General features: G+C 53.3%; 1 protein-coding gene across 1 annotated transcript; it reads left to right on the forward strand.

Moving 5' to 3' along the window:
• Nucleotides 1–4,993: 4,993 nt before the first annotated feature.
• On the forward strand, nt 4,994–13,601 carry TNFSF14 (TNF superfamily member 14). The gene is made up of 4 exons (XM_038379151.2): nt 4,994–5,399; nt 7,907–7,943; nt 11,171–11,212; nt 11,585–13,601. The coding sequence occupies exons 1-4, from the start codon at nt 5,181–5,183 to the stop codon at nt 12,001–12,003; spliced, it is 717 nt and encodes a 238-aa protein (XP_038235079.1). The 5' UTR covers nt 4,994–5,180; the 3' UTR covers nt 12,004–13,601.
• The last annotated feature ends 11,002 nt before the right edge of the window (nt 13,602–24,603 follow it).

Genomic DNA, 24,603 nt, shown 5'->3' on the forward strand with positions numbered 1-24,603 from the left:
TTTCATGGTGACAAGCAAGGTAGGCTAATTCCAGCAGTTAACAAGAATATCAGAGGAACAGTGGGGGGTGGGGTGGGTTCCCCATGGTATTTCTCCCTCCCACCCCACCCCCCACTGTTCCTCTGATATTCTTGTTAACTGCTGGAATTAGCCTACCTTGCTTGTCACCATGAAAGGTTTTCCTCCTTTCCCCCCCCTGCTGCTGGTGATGGCTTATCTTAAGTGATCACTCTCCTTACAGCGTGTATGATAAACCCATTGTTTCATGTTCTCTGTGTGTGTGTGTGTGTATATAAATCTCTCCTCTGTTTTTTCCACCAAATGCATCCGATGAAGTGAGCTGTAGCTCACGAAAGCTTATGCTCTAATAAATTTGTTAGTCTCTAAGGTGCCACAAGTACTCCTTTTCTTTTTACTCAAGATCCTGTGAGTCTGAGTTATCAATAACTCAAAAACAAGCAATTAATTAATGCCGAGTGCCAACTCCCCCACACTCCTGTTTTACCCACTCCATCCTTCCTGAACCAGAGATTTTAACAATCCAGTCATGCAAATTGTCCCGCTGCCGCGTTTCAGAAATGCCGTTATATCAAACGCCATCTCCTCCATGGGAGTTTCTAATTCCTCTTGTTGATTACCCACGCTTCTAACATTAGCACATCAGCAACTGAAAAATATTCCCACGTTCTTCGTCATATCTGCTCCCTTTGCTCATGGAATTTGTCCCACTTTTGCCTTCTAAGCACCCGCCCCTCGTGTTATTCGTCTAATGCCCTCCTGGCTGCTCCAGCTAGCAGAGGCGCTGACTCCGTGGGTGCTCCGGGGCTGGAGCACCCATGGGGCAAAATGGTGGGTGCTGAGCACCCCCCGGCAGCCCCCCGATGAGCTTCCCCACCACCACCCCAGCATCTCCCACCCACCGGTGTGCAGGAGGCTCTGGGGAGGAGGGGGAAGGAGCAGGGGCAGGAAGAGGTGTGGTGGGGGTGGGGCTTTGGGGGAAGGGGTGGAATGGGGGCATAACCTGGGGTCAAGCATCCCCCGACATACTGGAAAGTGGGCGTCTCTGCCAGCTAGTCTCCAGCCAAGGAGATTAGCCCCCTGCCTGTGAGATGCAGGGCATCCCATTCAGAGAGCCACTTCTCCCATTAAAGTGTGGCCCAGTGTTCCACAAAACATTCAGCTTCCCGCCGGTCGTGTAGCCGATGGGTCACCTCCAGTATTTTCAGCCTTGTCCTGTCTCTCTTCGGAACCAGAAGGATCTCCAAGAAGATAACTTGGACTTTCCTCTTCTTCACCTCCTTTCCCACATCCCTGAAGTGTTCGTTATCTGTGTATCAGAGTAGCAGCCGTGTTAGTCTGTATTCGCAAAAAGAAAAGGAGTACTTGTGGCACCTTAGAGACTAACAAATTTATTAGAGCATAAGCTTTCGTGAGCTACAGCTCACTTCATCGGATGCATTTGGTGGAAAAAACAGAGGAGAGATTTATATACACACACACAGAGAACATGAAACAATGGGTTTATCATACACACTGTAAGGAGAGTGATCACTTAAGATAAGCCATCACCAACAGCAGGGGGGGGAAGGAGGAAAACCTTTCATGGTGACAAGCAGGTAGGCTAATTCCAGCAGTTAACAAGAATATCAGAGGAACAGTGGGGGGTGGGGTGGGAGGGAGAAATACCATGGGGAAATAGTTTTACTTTGTGTAATGACTCATCCATTCCCAGTCTCTATTCAAGCCTAAGTTAATTGTATCCAGTTTGCAAATTAATTCCAATTCAGCAGTCTCTCGTTGGAGTCTATTTTTGAAGCTTTTTTGTTGAAGTATAGCCACTCTTAGGTCTGTGATCGAGTGACCAGAGAGATTGAAGTGTTCTCCAACTGGTTTTTGAATGTTATAATTCTTGACGTCTGATTTGTGTCCATTCATTCTTTTACGTAGAGACTGTCCAGTTTGGCCAATGTACATGGCAGAGGGGCATTGCTGGCACATGATGGCATATATCACATTGGTAGATGCGCAGGTGAACGAGCCTCTGATAGTGTGGCTGATGTGATTAGGCCCTATGATGGTATCCCCTTGTTTCATGTTCTCTGTGTGTGTGTATATAAATCTCTCCTCTGTTTTTTCCACCAAATGCATCCGATGAAGTGAGCTGTAGCTCACGAAAGCTTATGCTCTAATAAATTTGTTAGTCTCTAAGGTGCCACAAGTACTCCTTTTCTTTTTGTTATCTGTGTAGTTCCTCATGAGCCCAAGTCCTTGGCTCCCATGGAGAGTTACCAGGCGACTTCATCATCCAAAGGCTCCTAGTGACCTGGCAAATTAATTAAAGGATTTAAAAGTCTGTGCTCTGGTGGGGGGGAGGGATAGCTCAGTGGTTTGAACATTGGCCTGCTAAACCCAAGGTTGCGAGTTCAATCCTTGAGGGGGCCATTTAGGGATCTGGGGCAAAAATTGGAGATTGATCCTGCTTTGAGCAGGGGGTTGGACTAGATGACCTCCTGAGGTCCCTTCCAACTCTGATATTCTATGATTCTGAGTCAGAGCAAGATACTAAGAGTCAGAACTCCTGGGTTCTCTTCCTCACTCTGGAAGGGGAGTGGGTCTAGCGGGTTAGAGCAGGGAGCCAGGATTCCTGTGTTCTGTTCCCAGCCCTTGAAGGGGTCTAGTGCACTAGAGCAGGAAATGCTCGGAGTCAGGACTCCTGGCTTCTATTCCTGGCCCTTGGAGGGGAGAGGTCTAGTGCATTAGAGCTGGGGCATTGGAAGTCCAGACTCTTAGGGTATGTCTACACTGCAATTGAAAACCCACGGCTGGCCCAGGTCAGCCAACTCGGGGCCAGGGACTCAGACTAAGGGGCTGTTTAGCTGTGGTGTAGATGTTCAGGCTCAGGCTGGAGAAAAACCCTGGGATCCTGCGAGTGGGGAGGGACCCGGAGCTCGGGTTCCAGCCCAAGCCAGAACATCTGCACTGCAATTAAACTAGGGTTGCCAACTTTCTAATTGCACAAAACTGAACACCCCTGCCCTGCCCACTCCCTGAGGCCTCGCCCCTGCCCCGCCCCTTCTCCAGGCCCCCCCCCCGCTTGTTCCATCCTCCTCTCTCTGTCGCTCGCTCTCCCCTACCCTCATTCACTTTCACTGAGCTGGGGTGCAGGAGGGGGATGAGGGCTCCATCTGGGTGTGTGGGCTCTGGGGTGAAGCTGGGGATAAGGGCTTTGGGGTGCAGGAGAGGGCTCCAGGCTGAGGCAGTGGTTGGGGTGTGGGGGGGAGGGGTATGGGCTCTGGGCTGGGGGTGCAGGCTTCAGGTGGGGCCAGAAATGAAGTGTTCAGGGTGCGGGAGAGGTCTCCAGGCTGGGGCAGGGAGTTAGGATGCAGGGGGTGAGGGCTCGGGCTGGGGATGTGGGCTCTGGGATGGGGCTGGGGATGAGGGGTTTGGGGTGCAGGAGGGGGTTTGGGCATGGGGTTGGGGTGCGGGAGGGTATTTGGGGTGCAGGGCCCCGGCAGTGCTTACTGTGACTCCCAGGAAGCAGCTGCCAGGTCCCTGCAGCCTCTGGGCACATGGACAGCCAGGGAAGCTCCGCGCGCTGCCCTCGCACCCACAGGAGCCACCCCCACAGCTGCCATTGGTCGCGGTTCCCGCCAATGGGAGCTGCGGAGCTGGCATTTGGGATGGGGGCAGTGCTTGGAGCCTCCCCGGCCACCCATGCGCATAGAGACCACAGGGACCCGGCAGCTTCTTCCGAGAACCACACAGAGCCAGGGCAGGCAGGAAGCCTACATTAGCCCTGGGCCCCGGCTGCGCTGCTGATGGGATTTCAGTGGTGCTGCCCAGAGCCACCAGGGTCCTTTTCCGATCAGAAACAGCCCCTTAGCCTGAGCCCTATGAGCCTGAGTCAGCTGCCCTGGGCCAGCCACGAATGTCTAATTGCAGCATAGACACCCCCTTACTCTTAGCTCTGGGAGGGGGCATGCATTATCTAGAAACCAGGTTTCCTGGGTTCCATTCCCTGCTCTCTTAAAGGCTCACTGTGTAACCACAGGCGGGTCTCTGTGCATCATTAAAAGAGGCAGGTAGCAAGCGCAGGGGAAGGGGCGATGCGGAGAATTGTTACTTTATTTTATTTTAATGGCCATTTTGCAAAGCAAATGCTGAGATCACTGGAGGGCAGAACCCTGAGAGGTGCCTGTTATTGATACAACGAACCCCATTTTATTCAGCCCAACCAGCTGAAGATGCGCGAGGCCAGAGACGCAGCAGCCTTGTTGGCCTGTATCCGCAAAAAGAACAGGAGGACTTGTGGCACCTTGGAGACTAACACATGTATCTGAGCATAAGCTTTCGTAAGCTAGCTGTAGCTCACGAAAGCTGATGCGCAAATAAATTTGTTCGTTTCTAAGGTGCCACAAGTCCTCCTGTTCTTTTGGAGGCCAGAGAAGCATTTCTCTCTGAGAGAAAAAAGTGCTTGAAAAGCCGGATTGTAATTAATTGAGATTCAGACGGAAAGTGATGGTTTCAGTGGTAGGAGTTTGGGGTTGTGAAGCAGGGGACAGATTTGTTCTGTGTCTGTACAACAAGTAGCAAAACAGGATTCTCCTCCAGGACTGGCGTTTAACCTATAACAACAGGAGTTGCTTCTTTACTTCAAGTGGTCTGGGGTGATGTGTGGCACACTAAGGGGCCTGGGTTCGATCCCCAGTGATAACTGAGGTAGCTGATTAATGAGGAGTCCGGGTGATCTCTAGTGAAGCTCTTGAAGGAGGGAGTTATTCGGGGCTGGGAAATCCCCATGGAGGTCCCTTTTTCCTACCACACATTGGAAAGCACAGAGAGCCTGTGGCTGCCTCTAGCAGAAAGACATGTGCTCCCGCAGGGAGGCAAAGCCGGGGGGGGGGGGGGGAGGGAAGGGGGCGTGGCTTCTGGCAGGGTAGCCCCACCCTGCCAAGCGAGAGAAAAGTGTAAGGACACAGAGACCCGTTGAGTAATAGTGTGGTTTCCTCTACGGGGCTGTGGGCGTCACAGGCTCAGATACATAACCCAGGACACAGTGGGGATGATCAATCCTCTTCTTGCTAGGGACGGCGCCAAATCTGCCTCTGGCTCTGCCATCAAGTCCGTAAGCATCTCCCGAGCTTTGCTGTGGACCTTCCCCTGCTCCACCGAGAGTGATCATGGGCGATGGGGTGGTGTATCCTTCTGTCTTCGTGGTGGACGGCCAGCAGCACGGGGTCCCCTTTGTCCCGCCCGTGAGGAGAAAGCGGCGGGTGTGCTGGCACAACCAGTGCTTCCTGGCCTCTCTGGTCATCCTAGCCCTGGCCGGGGTGGCCACTGAAGGCTATTTCCTGATCCGCTTCCAGAAAGAGCTGGAGAAGACGACGTCCCAGGTTGGGGTGAGTGATCGAGAAAGGGAAGCGGGAAACGAGAGTCTTGCATCACGCATGGGCAGTGATGGGGTGGGGAGGGGGTGCACGAGGGGATGGGGCAGTGTCCATTGGCAGGGGGCTCTGCATGTTTATGTGTGTACACAGTAATAGGGGAATGAGCTGGTGTGCACTTGGAGGTGGGGGGGTAGTGACAGTGTCTGGGCAGTGCTGTGTGCTGGGATCGGGCTGTGTGTGTGTGTGTGTGTGTGTGCTGGAATGCGAAAACAAGCTGACTGTGCATGTGTGTTGGGAAGGATCTGTGTGTGGGTACGCATGTGTGCACTGTAATTTGGAAATGCACTGGTGTGTGTGTTAGGATAAAGCTAGGCATTTGGGACAGGGATCTGGGTGTGGGTTTGTGCACTCGTGTGGAATCTGGGCAGCATCTGTGTGTTAAAATGGGGCCGTGTGTAAGAGAGTTTGGATTGAACTGTGTGTGCAGCAGAATGGCACAGTGTATGTTAGGATGGAGTTGTGTGTTTGGTGGGACAGGGCTCTGTGTGTGTGTGTGTGCTGTGATGGGACTGTGATTTTGGGTGGACTCATGTCTGCTAGTAGGGACAGTGGCGGTTTGTGTTAGCAGAGGGTCGTGCATGTGTTGACATCGGTTTGTGTGTCCGTGTGCTGTGATGGGGCTGTGTGCAGTAGTATGGGACAGTATGTTCGTGTTAACCTGGAGCGTGTGTTGAATCAGGACTGGCATGTGCACACCTGCTTGTGTAGAACATTCTGTGTTTGTGTGTGTGCTGGGAATGGGCAGTGTGGCTTTGCTAGGGTGAGTCCAGGTGTGTCTGTGTGCTTTGACAGGGCACTGTGTGGTTCTGAGTGTGTGTGTATATAAATGGGGTTGGAGCTCTGTGTGTGTGTGTGTGTGTGTGTGTGTGTGTGTGTGTGTGTGTATTAAGTTGGGGTGGCACTTATGTATTACTCTCTGTGTGTGTGTGTGTGTGTGTGTGTGTGTGTGTGTGTGGATTTATGTATAAATGGGGTTGGACCTCTGTGTATGGATTTTTGTGTGTGTGTGTATAGATTTGTGTGTATAAATGGGGTTGGAGCTGTGTGTGTGTGTGTGTGTATGGATTTGTGTGTATAAATGGGGTTGTAGCTCTGTGTGTGTTTGTGTGTAAGTTGGGGTAGCACTCGTGTATTACTCTGTGTGTGTGTGTATGGATTTGTGTGTATAAATGGGGTTGTAGCTGTGTGTGCGTGCGTGTGTGTGTGTAAGTTGGGGTGGCACTTGTGTATTACTCTGTGTGTGTGTGTGTGTGTGTGTGTGTAAATTGGGGTGGCACTTGTGTATTACTCCGGGGGGGGGGGGTGCGCACCTTATAACATGAGACACATTTCAAGCCACATTGTGCTTGTGGGTGCCCAGGCCAGCTGGTTGCAAACATTCCTGTGGAATCTCAAACCTGCTCAGGGCCTAGGTCCTGCTGCTGCCCCTCCTGGTGGGGTTTGTACAGCGGGAAAATCCAGGGACCGTGTCCAAGCCCCCTCCTTCCTCCCACCCCAACAACCAACCCTCTCCACCCACGAGCCCCAAGACCCCCTGCATGGACCATGGGGATCACAGGGGCAGGCAGGGGAGCAGCTAGGGAAGGGGCTGTTCCTTTGGGAATCTGAATTGCCTGTGCCCTGGTGGGTTTGCTTTTACCTCCCCTACTAGCCTGGGCTACCAGGGGAGCAGAGCCCAGCATGAGCTGGCCTGGCTCGTGCTGCCCTCACAAACGGTGTTAGAACCTGGGTCAGCTACAGGTGCTTGTAAACTGCATCCAAACACGTGTTTCAAGCTGGGTTCAAGTTCAGGCACAGAGCCAGGGCTCCTGGTTCTGGGACAGGAGTGGGTTAGAGCGAGGGGGGGCGGGGTGAGTAGCAGGACTCCTGGGTTCTATCCCCAACTCTGGGCCAAACTTTCAAAAGTGGCTTCCAATTTTCAGGTGCCCAGCAGCCTTTAAGGCCAGCAGGGATCATTAGACGATCTAGTCGGACAGGACGCATTTCAGTCCTCAATTTCATATATGCCAAGGCTCAGACCCTCAAAGGCACTGGAGTTTGGTGTCTAAATATCTTTGAAGGTCTGGGCCCAAGCACCTGTAACTCTAGGTGAGCCCCAGGTTCTCAGCACCTCACAAAATCAGGCCCGAGGCTTCTCCAGCTGGGCAGCCAACATTATTGGCAGAATCACAAAAGTGTGTCTGCACACCCCACGTAGCCAGGTGTCTGATCCTGCCCGGTGCTGAGCCAATCACAGATCCAGTGGGAGGAAGGTAGGTTGAGCTGGTCGGAAAATGGGGGTGGGTCCACTGAAAATGTCAACCGTTTATTTGAAAAAAGAACCCTGGAAATTTTTCAGCCAAAAGCCCACACCTGTTTGGCTGAAAATGTTCAGGGTTTGGGAGTTGGGGTGTGTGTGTGTGTGTGTGTGTGTGTTTGTGTGTCTGTCCTTTCTGACAGGCTTGTATTTTGTATTCTAGGAGCAAGCAGGGGCCATCTCCGAGAAGTCCATTCAAGGTAAATCTCTTCCCCCTTTTGCGAACCCTCAGCTGCCAGCCTGCTGAAACACAGGCCAGACTTTAAGAGCACAGCTCTCCCAACAAGGGACAGATTTTTTCCTGAAGCGCTCCGCTAAATCACACGTGTCTACACTGCATTTAAACACCTGCAGGTGGCCTGTGTCAGCTGACTCCGGCCCACAGGACTAGGGCTGCAGAGCTGTTTCATTGTGGTGTAGACGTTTGGGCTCGGGCTGGACCCTGGGCTCTGGCACCTTCCCCTCTTGCCAGGTCTCAGAGTCTGGGCTCCAGACTGAGCCCAGAGGTCTACATGGCTATTTTTAGCTCTGTAGCACAAGCCCCATGAATTGGCCCAGGCTCTGAGACTCGCTGCTGTGTAGACACACCAAAGGGACCTAAGTCAAGGCCAGATATTCAGAGGTGCCCGGAGTGCTGAACACTGGAAAAGTCGTATGACGGTGCCTAAATGGGAACTGAGCTCTTGTAAATCAGAGCAGCCCCACTGAGTTCGCACCAGCTGAGGGGTTTGGCCAGGAGAATGAACCAACCTAACGCAGCTGCAATCTCCCAGTGCCTGACTGTGATCTCCCTTACACAGCTACGACTTCGCCAGCGGCCTTACGCCAGTGTCAAAGCGGGGAGAGGAGAATTCCTGCCTCGCGGTTGGACCCGCTGAAATAAAAACATTCACCCATTTATTCCCAAGCAGACACGGTGGGCCAGATCCTCAGCTGGTGTAAATCAGTATAGCCCCTGTTGACTCCGGTGGAGCAATGCTTGTTTACATCAGCCAGGGATCTGGTCCAATTGACTTCAATGGAGCAACATCTATTTACACCAATTGGGAATCTGGCCTATTGGTTCCAGTGGAGCTTTGCTGATTTACACCAGCTTGGGATCCGGCCCTGTTTACACCAGTCGGGGATCTGGCTCGAAATTCATTGGTTGATTGATTTGCAATGAACAGTCTCACCGACGATCATAGAATTCTGTGATTCTATGACCCTACCCAGAAGTGAGTTTCCACAAAGCCTAGTGTAACTCCGACATGGGGTGGGTCTAATCTCTGTTAACGAAGCCCCCTTGTCTCCACACCCCACCCCATTTCCTCTGGTTAACATCTCTGCATCAGACCTTCCACGCTAGGGACAGAGATGTGTGCTAGCACAAAGAATTGCAAAGGGTTATTTGTAATGGGTTGGTCGACCAAGGTTTATTCATAGCCTCAGAGACTCTCGGGTTGGGGGCTGTCCGTGGTTTATATAAATAGCCCTTCTTGGTGACAGGGGGAGGAAAGGAAACTTCTCCTGCAGTGTGACTCTGATGTAATGGATCGGAGCTAGCACTGGGCTACAATTCTCCATCCCTGGGAACTTTTTATTTCAGATGGGCTGTTTTTCTAACATACCTGCTCTAGTTCCAACAGGAACTAATCCAGGGAAGTCCTATGGCCTGTGTTATACCGGAGGTCAGACTAGATAATTCAAACGGTCCCTTCTGGCCTCGGAATCGATTACTCTAGAGTGAGGATCCGGGGTACCATTCTGTTCTGGGAGCATTTTGCGATGGTGTTAATGGCTGCAGGTATTTGGAGGCAGTGCAGCCTAGCGGACAGAGCCTTCAACTGGGAGACCTGGGTTCTATCCCCACCTATGCCACCGGCCTACTGGGTGACCTTGGGCAAGTCACTACCCCTATTTGTGCCTCTATTTCCCCTTCTCTATAATGGGAACAATGATACTGACCTCCTTTGTAAAGGGCTGTGCAGTCCACTGATGAAAAGTGGTATGTAAGTGAGTTAGGGATAATGATGATATTGACTTGGCAGTGGCACTGTGTCTTTAATCTGTTGTGTTGATTATGTTGGTCAAAAGCACAGTAACGAGGTGGTTAGTGTGTATGAGCACCGCTGCCCTCTGCTGGATGGCACCAGAACTGCTCGTCTATGTTTCATAGTCCCAACACTGTGAACAGAGATTCTCCTTCAGCTCTTTTTGGAACAGAAATTATGGGTCCTGTCCCTGCTGTTGCTGTCAGGTTCTGAGCATCTCTGTTGTGCAGCAAAGCAAGACCCAGGACAGGATGAGGTGGATTTGATTTGGTATGGTGGGTGGGGGCTGGGGATATTGCTAAGCCAGGGTGGTGGATTTTTATTACAGTAGCACATACAGTAGTCAGGGCCCAGGATCCCAGGTGCTAGGCACTGTACAATTTAAACACAGAACAAAAAGACAGTTCCTGCCCCAGTGAGCTTACTGCTTTTAGTGGACCAGATCCTCAGCTGGTGCAAATTAGCAGAGCTTCACTGAAGTCAAAGGCGTTCCCTTGCTTTGCACCATCTGAGGTTCTGGTCTAGGAAGTTGAATAGTGGCTGGGAGAAAGGTTTGGATGGCTCCGCAGACAATGGCATAAATATCGTACCGGTTTGCCCAGCTTCGCAGCCATGCTCCACAAAAGAACCACATGTGACGTGCAGGCCCAGGCCCTGCTCCTGCAAAATCGCTTCCCCCTCACAGAAAATCTCCTTTGAGCTGCTAGCGGGATGGGGGCTCTGACACATGTCTAAGCAGTTCCAAATCCATCCAGCAGAGGACAGTGGGGCCCAGAGGTGCTAGACGGTTCACTGCGATACAACGCGATGCAGCATGCTTGCCTAGCGCATCCTCCCCCGCGACTGCTTTCGTGGGGGGGAGGCTTTTCTGAGCTGGGTGCAGTGAAGCGGGCGGGGGGGGGCCCGCAGTGTGTGTGGAAACGAGACAGAAAGGAAACAGAGAGAGAAATTAAATAGCAGCCACGATGAAAGTGCAGGCTAGACCCAGCATGGGGGAGAGTGGAAGGAAGTGGTGACGGGGGGGGGGGAGCAGGGTGCAAGGGCGGGTGAATGGAACGGGGGTGTAATGGAGTGAGTGGGGGGGGAACGTGATGAGGGTGCAATGGAACAAGGCAGATGGGGGGGAAGATGAATATGACATTACGGGGGGGTTGTGGGGGGACGCAGGGCACCATTGCTTTATATTGGAGGGTGAGCCCCAGTTCTGATCCGGGGTGCTGCTCTGCCTGGCTCCATTTGCAAAGTTCCGACGCGGAGCTGGGTTCCGATCCAGGCCCATCTCCAGAACTCAGCCCCGGGCAGCTCTTCCCCAGCCCACGCTGGCGCTGGGAACAGAGGGCTCTGAGCTGGGCTGATCTCACAGCTGGGCCTTTGTTTGTTTGTTTCATTTGCAGACAGGAAACTTCACGCTGAGAAGCCAGCAGCTCATGTCTTAGGTAGGTTGAAGTCCTCGTTAACTCCTGCTGCCTCTGTTGTGGAGGGGCGTCTTGTCTAGTGATTCGAGCAGGGGGCGATGGAGTTAGGACTCCTGGGTTCTATTCCCAGCTCTGGAACGGAGGTGGGGTCCAGTGATTAGAGAAGGGAGGGATGGGGCCAGGACTCCTGGGTTCTGTTCCTAGCCGTGGGAGGGGAGTGGGGTCCGGTGATTAGAACAGTGGGGGATGGGGCCAGGATGTGGGGTCCAGTGATTAGAGCAGAGGGGGGTGGGGCCAGGACTCCGGGGTTCTCTTCCCAGTTATGCCTCCTTCTGGGCTGAGACCCAGGGAGGGAGCTGAGGCCTGACATGTTGTGGGCATTGTGTTCCCCAGGTGCGGCCTTCACCACCTCTGGAAACGGCTCTCTGCAGTGGGAACACAGTAAGGACTGGGCTTTCCTGCATGATGTGGGTTACCAGGGTGGCTCCCTGGTCTGCATCAAGCCCGGCTTCTATTACATCTACTCCAAGATCCATCTCATGGCGCAGAGTTGCTCTCATCAGGGCCAGAATTCTGTCATCTATCATGGCATCTATAAGAAGACCCCCAGGTATGTCGAGGAGATGAAACTTATGGAGAACCTGATCCTTTACTGCGATGGGAAGGACAGAGAGTTCTGGCGGCAAAACAGCTTCCTTGGAGGAATCTTCCACCTGGAAGAGGAGGAGCAGATTTACGTCAAGGTGTCACAGAGACAGGTGCTACAGATCAGAGATGGCACCAGGTCTTATTTTGGCACCTTCATGATCTGAGCAGGCCCTTCCCCGGAGCCACAACTGATGGGTTTTGGATTGAGGCCTTGTGCTTTTTAATCTGCCACTGATGTGGTTTTTCTACGTCACTCTGACCCAGCACCCCCCAAAATATTGTTGCACCTTGCCAGTCTAATATGCTCCCAGACTGGATCCAGCTCATCAGGTTAACTTCCGAGGCTGGTCACAGAGCTCGGAAGAGGAAGGGTGGGCTTCCAGTTGAAGCGTTGTACTAGGGATCAGGACACTGGGAGCCAAGTTCTCTCTCTGCTACTGACTTGCTGTGTGACCTCAGTCCAGACACTTTCTCTCTGTATGGCTTGCTTTCCCCGTCTGGGCATAAAAATGCCACCTCACAAGGGTATCCCGAAGCTTAAGCTGCATGGAGTGCTTTGAACAGAAGATACTCTGATAGGCAGTGGTTAGGTCCGGGGGGAGGTCATTGAACTGGGAGTCAGGACTCCTGGGTTCTATCCCCAGCTGTGCCACCCACCTGCTGTGAAACCATGAGCAAGTCATCTTGCCTCTCTGTGCCTCCATTTCCCTAGCTGCAAAACAGGGACGATGGTTCTCCCTTTCCCTTGTGTTATAGGTCGTAGTGCTGTCCCCCTGACTAGCTGGCCACTGTCCCTCCGTCAGGTCCGGCGGGTTTTCGAATAGCTTTGAAAGCCATGATGAGCTTAAAAGTGGAGAGGCAAAGAAACTGGCTACCACAAGGGACTATGGGACGTTTCGCCTCAAGGTCACCAAGACCGGCCGACCCTCAGCTGCTGTATATGAGTGTAACTAACTTCAATCATTCCATGCTTGTTTATGCCAAGTGACAGGGTGTTGGTGGGAGGAAAGTGTATTTAATTGGCTTGCAGTTCTGCTTAGCAACTGATGGTGCTTGATGGGGTCAAATCCTGCAGTTCCCTTTCCTCATGGGGAAGGCCCTGATCCTGATCCGGGCACCTCCCTTTGAGGGTCTGGCCCAAGGAGTCTTCGCCAAGAAGAGCTGCAGGGAGCCATCTCATCAGCTGGTGCAAATCGGCATCGCTGCCATGGAGCAATGCCAGCTTACACCTGCTGAGGACTGGGCCCTTACTATTTAGCCCTGTGTCTCCGACCTTGGCAAGAAGGGGCCTGGTTCTCCTCTCACTCACTGCGGTGTTAATCCGGAGGAACTTTGCGGAAGCGATACTGATGTAAGACTTACCCGAGGGGAGAATCCTGCGTAACGGGCCCAGAACTCCGGCTGGGAGACGTTAGTGTCGATCCACTGGCGTCCATGAGGCGAAGCTGATTTCCGGCCGGCCACTGGGGATGTGGCCCGGCTCCCCCCATTCCCTGCTCTGCGCTATGTGCCATGAATGTGCCGTGTGTGCGCCTATTTATTTTACAATGATTATTCCCTGATATTCAGGGAGCAGCTGTATCTAATGGTTATTTATCCATTACCCTAGGGCCACTGGGTATGTGGGGAGGGGGCAGAATTTGATTTTTATTTTGTTTATAATTTGATGGATGATATTGGTGTTTATTTTAGGCATTTGTAAAAAAATTTATTGATTTAAATGTTCACAGTTGTGCAAAATTACAGGTAGCTTTTCCCCTCCTGTTCTTATTGGTTTCAATTTTCATAGTTGGGGGACACAGGGTGCGGGGGGAGGAGGCAATTATGTAACAAAAGTAGGGGTTGAGATTTCAGCTGGTAAAGCTTTATAACTGTTCAAACACAAATGGTCAAACATCCCGTGTCAAAATATACAAAGTAAATGGCCTGAAATCAAACCCCAATAAATTCAGCATTTTTTCTCACTTTGCCCATCTGTAAATTTCTGTGATTAGCAATGAAAATATTTGTTGTCATTAGTTTGTGGGCATGTACGGTGAAATAGACGTTTACTGACGCAGATAAAAATCGAATCGTTCCAATCCTTGGATGATGCCCCCCTAGGGAACAGGGGAGGCTGCGGGCCTGTCTCCCACAGGACCGGCCACACACCCTCTTACCCTTAAAGAGCAGGCCCTCCTGCTACAGACCCCTCTGCCCTTCTTTCTGCTCCCACGAGGGCAATGTTTGCATGGATCACAAAGTTGCATCGTTCCCTACCTGAGTTCAGAGCACTCTGGGGGCTGTGCCGGCACTGGCAGATGTGCAGGGTGGCGAGATGCCGGGAGGAGAGTCCGAGATGAGCGCTGGGATTCTGGGCTAAAAGGCTGCAATGTCTGGGTCTGGGAGGAACTGCAGTCTTACTATGATAGTGGGCTGGGAGTCAGGACTCCTGGGTTCTAGTCATGGCTCCGGGAGGGGACTGGGGAGTCTAGCGGTTAGAGCAGAGGGTCCTGGGTTCTACTTTCAACTTGAATAAGGGCTCTTGGGTTCTACTCCCCACTGTGGGAGAGGAGTGGGGTCCAAGACAACAGGAGCTGGGGGGGTCAGGATTCCCAGATTCTGTTGCTAGTTCTGCCACTGGTTTTCCACATCATCTACCTCCCTGGGCCCGATCCGGCTTCCACTGAAGTGACTGGCAAATCTGCCATTAAGTTCAGTGGGAGCAGGATTGGCAGGGGGGCAAGCTGTGGGGTTAATCAGTGTCTGTAAAGCACCTGGAGACCCCAAAGGGACAGAACAAAGACTGGTCACTGCCTTGTAAAAATGATCCGTGGCTCACCTGCTGAGCTTCAAAATAAAATGAGTTCTCTCCTCTGCCCTGTGTGATGCGACTGATCTGAAGTAAAAGTCCCTGCATGAGACCTAGGGCCAGACTCCCGGCTGGTGCAAATCGGCCCTTGCTCCATTGGAGTGAATGGGGCCAGAGCCCCCTTGCTGGTGTAAATCAGGGTAGCGCCATTTAAGTCATCTGAGGATTTCCAACAGGTGCTGCAATTTTTTTACCCCACCGCCAGCAGCTCGTTGCCTCATTATCACTCACAGCAGAGCAAGGGTGGCGTAATGTCCCTGGAATGACACTGGTGTCGATGGGAGCAGAATCAGGCCTTGCATCTGCTCTGGAGAGGTAGCGCTCTCATCCCCTGGTGTAAATACGAGTAACTCCATTAGAAAACAGTGGGGTTAGATTGCCCAGTGCACCTCCAGCCACTTACAAGAGTTTCCAGCATCCCAGCTGGAGTAAATCAATATAGCTCCATTGACTGGGCCCATTTACACTAGCCTGGGATCTCGCCCCTGAGTCCCAAAGCGCCCTGGAACTAACTTGACCTTTTATTCAACCCGAAGTTTCAGTTTTATTTGATGCATCAGCCTCTGCTTTCAGTGATACCGGAGTGAATCTGGAATGACTCCACTGAAGTCCATTTATACTGACAGACGCCAGCATAACAGATTTACACCTGGTGTTAGTGGGAGAGCAGAATTTGGCCCTCAGTCTAGAGGGTTTGTTCACCCAGCTCTGAAATGTGGTCCTCTCTGAGGTGGGCCACACGGCAGCTATTCCACAGCACACAGCAATGCTCCATGGCAGTTTCGGTTAGGAAACAAAGAAGAATCCAAATGACGGGACCTTTTAAAGAGGCTGAATGGAAATACATGGGGCAGCATTTGGCCAGTGTGCACCCCCGTGAAATGCACCGTAGGAATGTTTAATGACCACAAGCGGTCAGGATCTGGGTTTTACACCTCCTCCAAACCAGAGCGTCTCTTGCTACCGCACTGGGGCCCCAGGTTCTGCACTGACTCAGTGGAAATCACCCACCCCGGTTTTCTATGCTTTCTGTAGTGGTCTCCCAACCACGCACGTACAAGGTGGAAGCCGGCTGAGTTAAGGAGAGCCTAGCACTGAGGCTCATGTCCTGGGCAAAAGACTCAGAGCAAAAGGCTATAGCCTTATGGCTAAGGTAAAGGCTGTGAGACTGGCCTCCCGGGTTCTATCCCCATCTCTGGAGGAGGAGTGGGGTCTAGTGATTAGAGGAAGGGAGCTAGGAGTTAGGATTCTTGGGGTGCATTCCCAGGGATAGACAGCATAAGTCCCTGTGTGTAGGACTCCTGGGTTCTCTTTCTGTGGAAGTGTGAGCAGGGAGGGAACTGGGAACTCTCCTTCAGCAGGGAAGCAACATGGCCTAGTGGGTAAGGCTGGGTCTCAGGAGACCTGGATTCTATTCCCAGCTGCACTGCTGGGCAAACTTGGGCAGGTCGCATCACCGCTCTGCGCCTCAGTTTCCCCACCTGTAAAATGGGGATAATGACACTATGCTTTGAGAGCTGCTGATGAAGTGATTAGCTCCAGTGCAGGAGGCTTTAGGGATCTGAGGATGATGGCTAGAGTCCCCACTCCGGACCTTAGGGCGGAGTGGGTGAGAAGGCACTTCCTGCACGGTCCACGGTTTTCCGAGATCCGGAGGTGCCAGAGATGAGAAGCCCGTTATGCTCCGGGCCCCTGGCTGACATGGAAATGCCCAGCGTCAGCTCAGCGGCATGTGCTCTGCTCTCTCGCACACGCATGCTTATCTGGCCCCTCTAGATCACACCACATGAGAGCAGGAGGATTTCCTGAGTGCTGCAAGCCGTGGCCAGACGCGGCTCGGCTGGGGAGGGCAGCTCTGCATCAGCTCCTGCAGCCGGAGCTCAGGGGCTGTGGCTCAATGGCACTGAGAAGTGGGGCATATGGACACAGCAGGGGGAGCACCCAGCTCAGGGGGAGAATGGCACAAAGCCAAGTCATGGTGCCCTAAACGCCCACGGCCGACTGCAACAACCCATAACAGTCTGCTGGCCCATTGCCTGTGGTACCAGGACAGCCAGTCCTTTGAGGGACAGGAAGTCTGGAGCTAGGGAGCCCGCCTTGTGCGGCAATTAAGAGGGCTGCAGCTAGGTGACAACCTGAAACATCTGGGCCTCGTAAAAGGGCGGGGAAAAGAGGGAAAGCACCACCCAGCGAGGTGTAATTTGCTGGGCTTCTGTGGAAGGACTCCAGGGAAAGAGGCTCAGAGACTGGATGCTAACCCTCTGGGAACGGAGCCCTGAAGAGGAGCCCACGTGGGGTGAAAGGACTTGGGGGTTGTTTGGCTTTTAGTTATCCTGAACTCTGGGAGTGCCCCTGCTGGAGGGCTGAGCTACGTGACTCTCTGGGAGAGACAAAACCTGGGGGAGGGGAAACTGAGGCAGGGATGCACTGCCGTGCTGTGCTTGGCCAACAGAGGATGCTAAAGGGCAGTCACGCCCTATGACAGTCAGCATTAGGAGGGAAGTCTGGTCAAGTGGTTACAGGGCTTACGAGTCAGGACACATTGATTCCGATACTGGGTCTAGTGGTTACAGCAAGTGCTCTGGAAGCCAGGACTCCTGGGTTCTATGCCCAGCTCTGGAAGGGCAAGTGGGGTCTAGTGGCCAGAGCCAGGACTCCTGGGCTCTATACCCAGCCACTAACTCACTGTGTGACCTCGTACAAGTTACTTCCTCTGGCTGTGCCTCAGTGTTGCCATTTGTAGCCCAAGGAAACTAATACTGCCCTACAACGTGGAGATGAAATAACCTAGAGAAGTATAAATGAGCATAACCAAACCGCCCGCAGCCCACTTAGGACTTTGCCTGCTGCTAGCTTAAAGAGCACAGGGGAATCTCCCTTTGTTGGCAGGTGTTTGGAGTCTGACACCCAACTTTGCGGTTTTGTTTGCATCCAGAAGAGGGCGATGGAGTCACACATGCTCGCTTGCACACCTATCACTCAGTTCATGACGGTATTGCAGAGAGCAGAGGGCTCACACACACACAAACGCACACGGACACACACACCACATTACAGTATTGTTAGTAACAGAGGAATTGTCAGAGTGGGTGATATTCTAGCACGATCTGGTCCATTTCCACACACTTTTTATTTAAAAAAAAATCGTTTTGAAACTTTGAAATGGAAATTAATTTCCAGCCGAAAAATTTCATTCTGCACATGTCAAACCGGAATGTTTGGGGGGTTTTAGGATTGTCTTTGTTTGGTTTTGTTGCAGCCAAAACATTTTAGTCAAACCGACTCAACCTTGTGAAATGGCTCAGCGTCTCCAATCTGCATTTTTCACCCACAGCAGTTTCAGCTGAAAACTTTCAATCAGCTGTCAGGCCGAGTCCAGTCCCCCACGAGCCTCGTGAAGCTGATGGCACCATCAGTGGAGCACACAGCCTCGCTGCAGTGGGAGGCTGAGTCCCAGTGCCTGCGTCCTATTCCCAGTTCTGCCAGTGACCTTGGGTACACCTCTGTGCCTCAGTTTCCCCAGCTGAAAACCAGGTGCAAGATTGTATTCGCTAGTTTGACCACAGCTTAATCAGAGCGCTTAAGGCTCTCAGATCACCAAATCAGAGGCAGGCCTGAGAATTTCACCTCCTTGCCCTGGCTTTGAGCCCCATAGCTTGTGTTTGACTAAAGTATCTCCCAGCGAGGCCTCCAGTCTGGATTGAGAGCCATCGGAAGGTGTCCTGCTCCCCTTGGGCTCTTGTTTCAATGGTTATTGGGATCAATGATGTCACCTAGGTAGAAAATGGAGACGAATTCTCTGACCTATGTCATACAGAAGGTCAGATTAGATGATCCAGCTTTAGGATCTATTAATCTACTCAGGCGTGGATTTGCATTCAAGATGCTTGATGCTGCTGTCTACAGACCAGAAGGGGAAGTCCCCATCTAAAGAGGATTCAGCGTTAACAGAGGCACATCAGCCCAGGAACCAATCCAACCCGAGGAGGTGGTGCGGGATGAGGGCGGCTCTCTCCTCCCCACTGCCAGCTGAATCTCTGTGCCAAAGCAACAGGCGCTGCCATGGGAAATGAAACTGACTTGAAAGAAGAATTTGGGTGGCTGTGGGTGTGATAAGCATCGGGGAAGTAGAGTTACAGTAAAAGAAATAGCGCTGGGTTACTCAGCGCTGCAAACCCACAGGCCTGGGGGGGGGACGGGGGGGTAGCAGGCACCTACAGGTGGGATATTTATAACAATGAAATGGCAAAATTCAGAGCCCATAAGTGGGAAGAGAAAAAAATAATCAAAGCAAGATGGCTCTTGTTTGTGTAGAGAATGACTGAGATCTGTGAGTGGCAGCATGGTCCACCTGGTGATGGGCTGGGAGTCAGGGGCCTAGGGACTATCCCCAGCACTGGGAAGGGGGTGTGTGTGTGGGATCTAGTGTTTAGAGCAGGGGGGGCTGGGAGTCAGGACTCCTGGATTCCATCCTGGCTGGGGGGGAGAGTGGGGTCGAGGGGTTAGGACAGGGGGCTGGGAGTCAGGACTCCTGGGTTCCATCCTGGCTGGGGGGGAGAGTGGGGACTAGTGGTTAGAGTGCGGTGGCTGAGAGTCAGGATGCCTGAGTTCTATCCTAGCTGTGAGAAGGGAGATGGGTCTAATGGTTAAAGCAGAGGGAATCAGGATGCCTGGGTTCTTTACTCACTGTGTGACCTTGGACTGCCCCTCTCTGTGCCTCAGTTTCCCCAGCTGTGACCTGGAGAGAACCTGGTCTATCTCCCAGGGGAGCTGTGATATCTATGTGCTGAAGCTGGCAGTGTGAGTCATGGCACTAGGGCAACATGCCACATACTGGTGAAACATCCTTGAGCATGCTGGGCTGGGTGGTGGGCTTGGGTTGCCACTAGCTGGTTTTTGCTCAGTCTGGCCAGCTTTTCTACTGCCCTGCCGGTTGCTGGTAAAAAGAGGTAAGGTGCCGGGTGTTTTGCTGCGTACACATGGCAATCGTAACAACTGGCCTACACGTCACAGCTGGTAGCAGGCCAGGCTCCCATCTGCTGTTGCCAAACCACGGCAACTCCTGGGAGCGGCTGGGAAGTGGGACAGACCCATCCCCTGAGGGTGAGCCTCACCAACCAGAAAGGGAAGGGCAGGAGCAAGGTGGAGGAGACTGGGGCTCCTGAGAGGGGACAATAGAGGGGGTCCTGGAACCGTGTTGTCATGGGTCTCAACGCCAACCATAGAAAAGCTGATGCAGGATCAGCCCTAAACCAAACGGTCCCCCAGGAGAGGAGCGTCTTTAGTGCTGCTCACCCCCCCACCCCCACCCCCCGCCATTTGTTGAACTTTTGAATCCCTTATTTTTTATTGCATTGGGAGCCCCTTTCACACTGTTGCTAAACGATTTATCCTGGTCGTAGAAGACGATACATTTGCACGCAAGAATCTATAAACAACAAAAACAGCATCCCCAGCCCGGCGCCCCACAAGCCCGGCCACTGTGTTCCATTAAATAAAACCAGGGACTTCAACACGCGCTCGGCGGTGGAATCCCAGAGTCCTCCTCGAGGAGGGGGCATTTACTAGCAAAAGCAGCCACCCAGCTCGCGTTCCACTTTGTCTCTCTTGTTACCACCCAGCCACCACACAGTGACGGCTAGTGGCTGAATGAGGTACTGCAGGCAAACGCCATAGCGCATTGCAAGCTTCTGTCGAGGATAGAGCATGACGGGGGCCCTTTGGCTGGGGTCACCTACCCCTAAATCCGGCCCTGAAATGATGCCAAGGGTCAGCGGGGTGCCAGGCCGCAAAACTCACAGTTATGCAGATCTAGTGACCCAAGCTGGAGAGCCAGATCTGTGGCCTGGCCCTGGGTTGGTGCCCAGTGGCACTGAGATGGCTGCCCTGTTTGTGGCATTAAGGGAAGGGAAGATGAATTTCCTTTACCGGGACAGCCAGGGCTGGGGGAGGGGGCAGTGTAGGCAACACAAGCCCATCCACGAAGCCCAGGGAAACGCAGCCACACTTAGGCCTGGCCACGGCTCTCTCAGGGCCACACAGAGCATCGACGGTGCCGAGAAGCCGGCAGGGCTCACTGCAGACTTCTGCGGCTCCTCCATCGTTCGTGGGGCTTTCGTGCTTCTCCTTCTGCTGCACCCAGGCTCTTGCTGTAGCCTCGATGGCCTGTGGCTGCCGCGACCTACTTTAGGCATCGGTGGGTTTGTCGGCAGAAGCAGAACCACGGGCTGTGGGTGATTCTGCGAATCCCTTATCTCGGCCGCGCCCGTGATGGAGAAGGCCTCACTGATCGCGCTGCCTCCTGGCTGTTTGCGGAGCTCTTGAGCTGCTGCTGAAGCGAGAAGATGGATCGTCAAGATAAGGGGCAAGAGAGAGAGAGCCGCTCAGATCATTAGTGCTCCATTGGGGTTTTACCAGAGCGTGGGGCTGTGAACTCTGGCGTCCTGCCTGTGTTCACATCTGGTCACACTACGTTTCCCCCTGAGCCTTGAGTCCTCTTCAGTTCCTGTCTTAAACAGGGGTGCTGCATTGCCGGGTGCCGTCCTACAGCTGCTAGATCCCACCCCAGAGGCAGCTGCATTTCAGTCCTTGGATGTGCAATTCCTGTGCAGTGTTTTTGTGTGGCTGCTGGACAGCTGCCACGCCAACCCCCAGCCCCAGAAGCAGATACTTTTCAGTGGCATCTAAACCGACTCCCACCCCAAACTAACCACTAGACAGCACTCCCTCCCAGAGCCTGGGATAGAACCCAGGTGTCCTGACTCTCAGACCCCCACCACTCCCCTGCTCTAGCCTCTAGACCCCACTCCCCTTCTTGAGCCAGGGACAGAACCCAGAGACTTGGCTCCCAGCCCCTCCTTCTCTGACCACTAGACCCATTGCCCTCCCACAGCTGGGAAGAGAATGCAGGTGTCCTGATTGCCAGGTTCCCTGCCATACTGCACAGGGCCCTGGATTTCCCCAGTTCCCGGTGCAGGGTGGGGACTTCTGTGTGACAGGGTCAGGCAGGCTTTTCCCTTCAGCACTTCAAATCAGTTTCTAGCTCCCGTCTCTGCTGCTAGCAACTTTCTGGAGGGGAAATTGACGGGGCAGGGGCCTTTTGGGGCCACGGACACCAGGGGATGGGGATGGGGGTGGAGGAGGGAATATACAGCCCCGTGGCTGCGATGATATCTGGTGGCTGTGCTTGGAAACAGCCTGCTGGGGCTGCTCTTATCTGTGCTGGAGTAGGGGGTGGGGGCGGGGAGCCGGGTTTCCGAGCACAAATGCTCTAAACAGGAAGTTTACTCTCCTCAAAGGGAAAGCAGCTAGATCAGGGCAAGAGCAACTGGGCGGCCACGGAGATTTCAGATGCTCCCTGACGGGTGGAATCTTCCTTCTGCTGGTGGCTCCCACATTGGGGGGATGGGAGGGGGGTGTCCCCGAGGCCAAGTCCCTGGGGTGAGGCCCGAAGGCCCACAGGCGTTAGATGCCTACGTACCCGTGAGGATCTACGACTAAGAGCCCACAGCACGATGTGGATGCTGCATTGCTCATGACTGTGTTGCAAGGGGAAGGCACATGGGCGCAGCCCAACGTTGGACTGTCCCCAGCCTGCAAGACACTGTGTAGGAAACCAGCTGTGCATGTATGTGTGTCCGTGTCCTTGCTGCCCCTTACTGGAGGGATTTAGGCCTGGGGTAGTGGGGTGGGTGGGTGTGGGTGTAAACCGCTGCCCTCTACTGGAAAGGAATGAGAACAGCTCACCTGTGTGTTATAGGTAGGGCCCGACCAAATTCACGGTCAACTTCACGGTCCCAGGATTTTCACAATCGTAAATTTCATGATTTCCGCTATGTAAAGCTGAAATTTCATGGTGGTGTAATTGTAGGGATCCTGACCCAAAAAGGAGTTGGGGGTGGGGGTGGGTCGCAAGGTTATTGTGGGGGGGATTGTGATACTGCTCCCCTTACTTCTGCGCCGTTGCTGATGGTGGCGCTGCCTTCAGAACTGGGCAGCGGGAGCGCGGCGGCTGCTGGCCGGGAGCCCAGCTCTGAAGGCAGCGCCACCGCCAGAAGCAGCGCAGAAATAAGGGTGGCACGGTAGGGTATTGCCACCCTTACCACTGCTCTGCTGCTGGCGAGAAGCCACCTTCAGAGCTGGGCACCCAGCCAACAGCTGCTGCTCTCTGGCTGCCCAGCTCTGAAGGCAGCGCAGAAGTAAGGGTGGCAATACCATAACCCCCTTAAAATAACCTTGCGCCCTGCCACTCCCTTTTGGGTCAGGACCCCCCCCCCCATTTGAGAAACGCTGATCTTGCCCGTGAAGTCTGTACAGCATAGGGTAAAAGCACACGAAAGACCAGATTTCAAGAGGGGAAGATCAGATTTCACGCTCCGTGACGCGTTTTCATGGCCATGAATTTGGTAGGGCCCTAGCCATAGGGTCGGTGCTGCTAAGCACTTCCCCTTTAGCCTGTTTGGCAGGAGCTGGGGCTCTTGCAAAAAGAGGAGCTGGGCTGGGTTCTAGCCTGGCTGCCGCTGGGAAGTTCTGAGCATGCTCTGCCGGTACTTTAGTGACTGACTGGCACCTCTCTTCCTGCAAGGAAATTCCCTGAGTGCCCCAGGTTAAACAAAACAAAGTAGCAGCAATACCACCAGCACCAAGTACCTTCCCTGCTCTGTCAGGGCCCCGTTTCCACCTCTGTTCATCTGTCCATCCATCCATTGGCCTGTCTGCCTGTTTCTCTATCTCGCCCTCTCGCTATCTATCTAGCCATCCATTTGTCTGTTCATCCATCTCACTATTCACCCGCCACTCTAAGCTGCCTGAGAAGAGGGGGCATTTTCAGAGGTACGGCTGGGACACAGGCCCCCGCCAAAAGCAAGGACAAGACACTATCATCTCCCTCTTCACGCTATATCCTTGACAGAGGCTTGCCCCATGCTGTGGCCCTCTTGATGCATTTACCTACAGTACCTCATTCAGCCACTAGCAGTTGCTGGGTGGTAACAAAGGAGACAAAGGTGGAACTCAAGCTGAGCACATGTTGAAGTCCCTGGCTTTATTTAATGTAACAGGGTGGCTGTCAGCAGCAGCATTGAACCCAGGAGCTCTGAGTATGAAAGCATGCGGGTCTACGGCTCATCGTCCTCCAGGAGTGGCACGGCCACTAGAGGGTGCTGGAGGACCCTGCTGATTTACCCTGCCGTACATTAAGTCCCTCCTCCCGCACATCCCGCTGTGTGAGTTCTGCTCAGATCCAGGTACTCAAATGCCCTGGGAGGGAGCAACACAGCTGCTCCTCCCCAGGTTGCAAGTTTAGACACCAAAATCATTTTTAAACTGTGTACGACCCTGGAGATTTAAATGTGCAGGAAGGGCTGGGGGGGCTTTCATAGACGCCGACTCCATGGGTGCTCTGGGGCTCAAGCACCCATGGAAAAAAAAAGTGGGTGCTCAGCACATACCAGCCACATTCGGTGGGGCCACCGATCAGCTGTTTGGAAGCTGGCAGGAGGCGCTCAGAGAAGGGCAGAGAGCAGCAAGCAGCGGGCAGGGGGACCCCTCGGGGAAGGGGGTGGAGCAGAGGTGGGAAGAGGCGGAGCAAGGGTGGGGCCTCACGGGAAGCAGCGGAGTGGGGGCAGGGCCTCGGGGCAGAGAGGCAGGTGAAGCACCTCCCTGGAAAAATAAAATTCAGCACCTGTGGTGTCTTTGCCAGGGACTCAGTGGCACTCGACACAGCCCCCCTTGCTTAAGGGATCCTGAGGGTTTAAGTGACATTAAGGCTCTGTAAAGACAAGAGTCGAGCCACCTCCCGGACAATGCTGCCTCCCTGGGTGGTGCTGAGCTGTTGGAGGGGAGGACTCGGGGTGTGGCTTTTCTCTGCTTCTTATAGGAAGCCATTGTGGGGAGTGATGATCATGAATTAGAG

Source organism: Dermochelys coriacea, chromosome 20 (genome assembly GCF_009764565.3).
Source record: "Dermochelys coriacea isolate rDerCor1 chromosome 20, rDerCor1.pri.v4, whole genome shotgun sequence".
Classification (NCBI taxonomy): Eukaryota; Metazoa; Chordata; order Testudines; family Dermochelyidae; genus Dermochelys; species Dermochelys coriacea.